Here is a 7,419-nt window from a genome sequence, read left to right as displayed (position 1 = left end):
TCAGGATTTAACAAACATGGCATTGGTAACTGATCAATGTCTGACAGTGACCAATCACACATCACTCTGACCCAAAGAGGAAAACCTGATCAACTGAGGCGCAGTAGTATTTTAGCTGGATGAGAAAATCTGCTTTGTCATCCAGCAAATAAGTTCGGTTAGGCAAACCTATTCGTTTGTGACTTTGTGGCCAATGACTCACTGACGCCAAAATAAAATGCTAAATTAGTACCTTCAGAAATAAAGCTGAGAGTGCAGAAAACCAACATTGATCTTTGTGGAAACACTCGTAAAGTGTGAAACACGTCCAGCAGGTTCTGCGACGGGCCTGGAAGTTTGTCATTTCTTTTCTACAATGTTGCTTTATGGGCTAAGCTGATTTTTCAAGCGTCTTCATAGAAATGCATCAAAACTCTTTATTGTGCAGGACAGTAATCCTGCTGGAGGAAAAAAAAAAAAACTTTTCAGGGTGAGTAGAAGGACAGATAAACATATGAAATGTCATCCTCTTAAGTTCTTAAATGACCCTTCAGAGGGCGGCAGAGACGCTGCTTAAGCAGCTGTATCTTCCTCAAACACCTGCTGGGGGTCCTGAACGTCGATTTGGCCTCGCCTCTAGGGGGCACTAAAACTCCGCAGACTGCTGCGGAGCTGATCGCGTTCAGGATGGAAAGCAACACCTTTATTGTTTTTACTTTCTAAAAGTTGTGCACTTTTACCTCAAGTCTGATCGTTAACAACCCGATGAGGGGGGGAAGGTTCACATTCACGCCACAAGAGTCATAGCAGCAGAAGATGCATGACATTTTCACTTTTTTTTTTTTTGACACTTCCTGTCTCATCAGTAAGGTGGACTAAAGTGCGAACCACGTCAGCGAATCAGTTATAGCTACACATTTAAAAGCACAAATACAAATTAGGTGGCAGCAGTATATCTGCAACAGCTTGTCCTTGCTGATTACTTTTGTTTGTTTGGCAACGCTTGCCTGCTTCAGGTCACACGCATCTTTCTGTGAGGTCAACATAACCTTTGCAAGTATCAATGCATATTTAGATTTCCCAAAGCACAGCAGCCACTCAGGCCAACCAGGATTTATTTCACCAGAAGTTTTGCTTTACTGAAACAGTTTTGTCGCTCTCGGAAGCGACGTGCCATCGAGCGTTTGCAACGAGTCTAATTTTGATTCCATTCTTCTTTGCAGAATTGTTTTGATTTGAGTTTTTTCCGTTTAAGGTCGTGGCACACCAAACCAATTGAACACCAGTTCGAACTTTGATGACCCCCACTCCAAAACCTTGGCTTTTCAGTCACTCAGAGGTCGACTTCACTGTGTGCTGCAGTTTGTTGTCCTCAAGAACCCTTGAGGTTGACTTTGTGGAGTAAAAGGTGGACAATGTCCAGATTTTTCTTTTCTTTTTTTTTGATGGAAGAAACAGGCTTTTATTAGTCTCAGAAATTAATCAACCTGAAGCTTTTCTAGACCATCACACTGCCATGTTTGCTTTGTTTGATAGAAATGATTTTTTTTTTTTTTTTTTGACTAGCAGTGGGTTTTTAACTCTTTCTTTCCACATTTTCTCTTACCGTTAAATCATGAACGTGTAAATGAACTGAGGGCTGCCTTGCTCCTGGATGAGTCATCAGTACACTCTCAGAGTGAATGCGGGTCTTCTTCGGTTAGAAATAGCTTCGTAGCTCTTTTCTGACTGACGGCGTGACTTCCTGTCAATCTGTTGGTCTACTTCATGTTGTGAGACGGGTCCTATCCAAATGAGGCAGTTCCATTTTCCACATGAAGCCAGATTAGCTTGAATAATTTCAAAGTTGCACTTTGTCTTAGCTGATGATATTGTTGTGTGATTAAAAAAAAAAGCATATAAAAAAAGTTTGAAAAAAATAGACCATGTATGTCGCCATCGTTTTTAAGAAATGCGATTTGAACTGATGAGTTGAAGCGAAATGACTCATTACTTGATTCTGCTTGCTCTTTTTCTTCCCCCCTCCCGACAGCTGATCGCGGTATCTTCTCAACTTCTGGTGCTTAGGCAGCTTTTTCCTCTGATAAATACACTTGGGTTCTCTCTGACACCGGGCCTTGGGGTGCTGTCATAAAAGTGAGAAACACTCCTCGCTTGCATTCAGCCCTTGAAATTGAAAAGTTGCATCCAAAGCAAGGCCCGGACTGTGAGGAGTGATGAATCGATTTCTGTGTGCGCTGGTTTTAATGCGATGGAAAAGAAAGAGAGAGAGGGAGCACTTTGTGCCCTCTGCCCCGACTAAAAGGCCTTTTGACTCCAACTGGCACCGGGTCACGTGACCAGCATTGAGTGATTAGAAAGGGATTTTTTTTTTTTCAGCACACTCATCACACACAACAGTGAGGCAATGGATAGTGGGCTAATTTGACTTTTTTTTTTTGTTTCTTTGTTTGTTTTTGATACTTTAGCAGCATCAAATCTGATGACGTTCAGGTGAGCCGCAAAGATAAAATTGAAGTTTGTAGAAACCCTGCAATTCAGCTTTTAAACTCGGTCGACCGAAAGAGCGACACAGAAGGCGTGGGCCGCACTCTGGGGGCCATTTCGACATTTGCTGAGCCCACCCGTTGCAGCTGTCAGCCATCAGGCTGATGTGCTTGGGATTGTCTGTAATGAAGCTGTTCACCATCACAGCCACAGCGAGTCAGCTGCTTACAGGTGTGAAAGGTAGAAAAAACACAACGCATGCAATTAAATGGAAAAAAAAGAGAAAAAAGTAGCGTCTGGCTGGCATGCACGCGCTCACGGGCCCAGTGTAAATATATATTGATGAGTGCAGCGTTACTGACAAATGGGGCTTTCCGTTTCTCGGAGGACGGCGTGTGGCTTTTTGGAAATGAAGTCATCTGTGTTTCTTCTTCTCTCGCTTCCTCCTCTGATTTTTATTTGGCTTCCTGGTGCCTGTCTGTTTCATCTGAATAAATCGTTCAGGAGATGACATCCGACACCTTCGGGCTTCTCATTTAAAAAAGGAAAAAAAAAAATCACCAGAGAAATTATGATTGCTTTTATCCCACCTTTGCATTCTTGCAAGTTTTTCCTTTTGTATTCATTTTCACACGTGTGGCTCCTGCAGATGTGCAAAGAAAGTGTTTCTCCCCTCTTCATTCCATCTGATATCTAAGGAAAACATCAGCATCAGGAAAACTACAGATTTGTGGTAGTTTCTACTGCTTTTGTTGCATCTCTTTGCTCTGTCTTGATTCTAACGACAGCCGTGATGATGAGTTTGTTCAGGGCCCAGCGGTCTGACCTGCAGGCGTCCGCACACTCCAAACTCCAAGATCTGCACTTCCATCCCTCCACCAGCAGATGCAGGCGGGTCATGTGGAGGAGGAGAGAGTTTGACCCTCTGCTGCTGCTCTCGTCATCTGCAGCATCCTGCTTTGTGAAATTCGGCATTTCCCCTTTAAGTTCTGCAGCGCAGGTGCAGATGTGTGTAGCACAGCATGCATCGGTCGAAATGAGGAACTTTAAAAAATAGAAACACTTTTTTGTTTTTTTTCCCTCCAATGCAAATTTATAAAATTGAGAGGAAAAAAAGAACTGATCGTTTTCTGTCTTGATTTTACGGCACTTTGGAAAAGGAGCCATAAACTTTGACCTTTTGTCCCTCCAGTAGATGTGGTCGATGCGATACGGCCACCAGCGTGTGTTCAAAACTCCTCGTGAAGTTAAATATAAATCGCACCGCACTGAGTGCTCAACATTTTGAAAGACACACTGCTGGTTTCTGTTTGCATTTAACCAGACACAAGAAAGTGTTTGCGTTGTGAAACTCCAATAAAAAAAAAAATAAGTAAGAGTGTTGTCTGGAGAAGTGGAAAAGCTCAAGTAGAGTCAGTGAAAGTTGAAGTATTCATGCACTTTTTGTTGTTGTTGTTTTTTTTTTTTATGGTGGCTGTTATTTTTTTGTTTAATTTTATTTTTTAAGCGTGTCAAAAAGTCTTGGAGCATCCATGTGCGACACTGACCAGCGACGACCGAACAGACGCAGTACCAGTTTCCGATTTCTCGTAAACATGAAGGTAAACCTTTAAGCATAAAACGAGATGGAGGTAGATTTATTTTTGTTGTTTAAAAAGCGTGACCGAGGCGTTTGCGATGCACAGGCCGAGGCGGTTTCCCATCATGCCAGCATCGGTGACCTGCAGTGACCTGCACGGACAATTCTTCAAAACAAGAATAGACTTTAAAGAAAAGAGTGAGGAAAAAAAAATAAGTGTTGCAAGTGCGTTTGAGGATCCCGTGCATTTAAACGAAACAAATCGAGATGCTGAGTGAGAGCACGGTTCAGGCCGCGTTTACGTTCTACTGCTTTGCATGTGCTCCTGTGACCACTCCACTGAGCAGAACACCCATCACCACTTCCTCTTCTTAATATAGTCCTAAGAGGAAGAAGAGAAGTCGAGACAGCAAGACGAGAACCGTTGATTTGAACTGATATCATTGCATCTCGGTTCCTGTAAAATACTGACTTTACTCATCAGTTGCTCCAATCTGTTCATCCATCCACACAAACTCCTGCTCTTCTTGGCAAAACAAACAATGTAAGTGATTGGTTTGTTATTATTTTCTTTATTATCTTCTTGTTCTGGTGAGAAATTGATTAGACTCTAGTGTCCATGATCTTATCCTAAACTCTACTTGTAGGACTACAGAGTTTAAGTCAAGTCTATTATTTGTAGATGATGCAACAACCCTTTATCAAAGCATTATTAAAATGGAAAAATGCTAAATAGTTTTTGTTCATGGTTTTCAAGACTTTGGGTGAGCCAAAAAAAAAAAAACTGGGGTCAGATGCTGTTTGTTTCTAAGGTTCTTGCCCTTCATTTGTCTCTAAAAGCTTTTTTTTTTTCAATTTGATTTTTGTCTGAAACGAGCGACGCAGTAGCTCAGTGGGCTGTGAGCCCCTAGTTTGACTTTCCTTCATGTCTTCCAGCCTCCATCTTGTCAGGAGGATCTGAAAGACACCAATACGCCATAGAAAAAAGTTCGAAATACGGGAAATTCAGGAGAATTTTAAATGTACAAACTGGCTCAAATGATCTTTGATTTGCGGTTCACGTCTGGGTCAAAAACAACCAAATTCGGGGTAAAGCCTTGGATTAAAACGGATTCAGGTTGAGGTTGATTTGCCAGAGTTGGGCTGCAGCTAGAAGATGGATTCCTCAGCAAGCAATAAGTAAACAATCTATCTACCCGTTTGCAACACCAACTTTATCTTTACTTCCCATTAGAGCGGTAATGCTGGTCTCTAGTAGTGAATAGTTACAAAGCATCCTGGAAAGGTTGCCAATCTGCCAGTGACCCAACCATGCAAAGGACTGAGGACTAAGGACAACTAAGTCCCGTCTTGCTGCCCCAGCCCAAAATGAAAAAATTTTATTTACCATGTATTTTTAAACTCAACTTTAAAATAACCAAGTGGTGATAAAAATCACCCTCAATACATAACACTCTATTTATGATTTCCTGTCTATATATATATTTTGTGATCAAATATTTAGTCAACAAGCTGAACATGTGTAGAACTAGCTTGCATAACTAATGAGCAGCTAATTTTATCTGAGACAAAAAAAAATCTTAAATCTAAAGTAATTAATGGAACTGCTGACAGAAATCTACTCTGTAGCGGTGACTCAATGGGGACAGGTCAGGTGGTTTGTACATTTCAAAATGGTTGCCTTTCAAGGCTGATTTCTAATCCTGTGAACAGTCGCAATTTTGGACCCAATGTTTGGTAAAAAAAAAAGAAAAAGAAAAAAAAGAAACTAACCAGTTTTGGTCCCCAGTACTTAAACTCAGCACTTACATTAAAGAAACAGAAGTTTTTAGAGTATAAACGGACAAATACTGAGAAGGCAGGGATCTGGTGGAATCCTGTCACCAGATTGTTTTAATTGTTAATTGCTGATGTATGCAAATCGTTCCAGCATCTGTAATATTATTGTGTAGTTTGTGAGAAAAAAGAATTCTGTTGTCAAAAAGACTACATAGAACATCACTTTTATCAATGTGAACGTAATGATAATTATCGCCAAAAATACAAGGGAGTTGTTAAAGTTGTGTTCAAATAGCTCAAGTACGCTTCATTGTGTGCAAGTTTCTCCATCCTGTCGTCCATTTGCATCAGACGCACATTCAAATCCTGAACTCTCCTGCCCTTTGTTTTTATAGATATCAACATGAACGGCCTGCTGTGTTGTGCTGAAATTCTGGCCGTGTTGCTGTTTATCCCGTGGTCTTTGTGTCAAAGTCTAGAACACAATTCAGACAATGCTTTGACCTCAACCGCCTCTAATGACATCTCAGAGAATAAGTCAACAACTGAATCTGAATCACAAAATTCTGAGATGTCAACCGACAGCGCTACCAGCATCTCCACCACCTCTCCGATCACCCCTAACACCCGTACCACCCGTACCACCCCTACTACCCCGACTACCCCTACCACCACTACCACTGCCAAAACGTGGGAGTTTTCTGATCTATTAGAGGACAAGACAATCCTAACCTGCGCAGCGCTGATCTTAGCCTGCGCCATCCTCCTGATTTCTACCCTGGCACTTGCATGCAAGGTGTGCCAGCTGAGAAGACGCCTCAGGGCGGCAGGCGGCGACTCCGAGTACTGGATGGGAATGGACAAGACGAGTAAAGCCGAGTCACAACCAGAAGCTAAAGAAAACGCTTTCCTGCTGACAGAGAACGGTCAAACGACTAGGGAGGGTGACAACGGCGCCACCGAGGAGGCTGGAGGGAAGGTCGATGAGGTTAAGCAACAGGGAGACGAGAAGGAGGTGGGAGACTCTCAGAAGAGTGAGGGGGCGGCTGCGGCTGCAGCCCCAGAGGAGAGCTCTCCTCCTTCGAAGCCGGCAGAGGAGACCACCAAAGATCCTCCGCCGCCTTCCTCCTCTGAAAACACAGAGGAACCTAAAAAAGAGCAGTAAGGTTTTCTTCACGAATTTCCATTTCAACGCAACTTGGCAGTCGTTTTCAGTAGTTTCGTAGTTCCTTTGAGCAGAAGAGTTTATGCATGTAATTTTAACCCATCAGATTGTATATTTGTGCACGTGTCTTACTTTTTTTTTTTTTGCTTGCATATTTTTGTCATTTCCCAATTAAAATTTGACAAAATGTGTTTACTTGGTCTTTTTTGTTCATTTGATTCAAAAGCAGAAGGCGTCAAAGAAAACAAGCTTCTTGAATGGAGTTCTATGTGGGACGGATTGCTGCTTATTTTCAGTTCCCAGTTGGTTGCACAAGATGTGTCTGTGTCCATGAAGTTCCTTGCTAAAATATTCCTTCATTTTGAGCTGTTTCACAATTTGTCATGTGGCTTTATGGGACAGAGCAACACAAAGTCAAGTCCATGTCGAT

At 42.1% G+C, this 7,419-nt stretch overlaps 1 protein-coding gene across 1 annotated transcript; it reads left to right on the top strand.

The window, feature by feature from the left end:
- Positions 1-4,451: 4,451 nt before the first annotated feature.
- On the top strand, positions 4,452-7,419 carry LOC129368702 (uncharacterized). The gene is made up of 2 exons (XM_055043793.1): positions 4,452-4,589; positions 6,220-7,419. The coding sequence occupies exon 2, from the start codon at positions 6,228-6,230 to the stop codon at positions 6,987-6,989; it is 762 nt and encodes a 253-aa protein (XP_054899768.1). The 5' UTR covers positions 4,452-4,589; positions 6,220-6,227; the 3' UTR covers positions 6,990-7,419.

This window comes from Poeciliopsis prolifica, unplaced genomic scaffold (genome assembly GCF_027474105.1).
Source record: "Poeciliopsis prolifica strain line A6 unplaced genomic scaffold, Auburn_PproV2 SCAFFOLD019, whole genome shotgun sequence".
NCBI classification, from domain to species: domain Eukaryota; kingdom Metazoa; phylum Chordata; class Actinopteri; order Cyprinodontiformes; family Poeciliidae; genus Poeciliopsis; species Poeciliopsis prolifica.
This window is presented reverse-complemented; position numbering and strand designations above follow the sequence as displayed.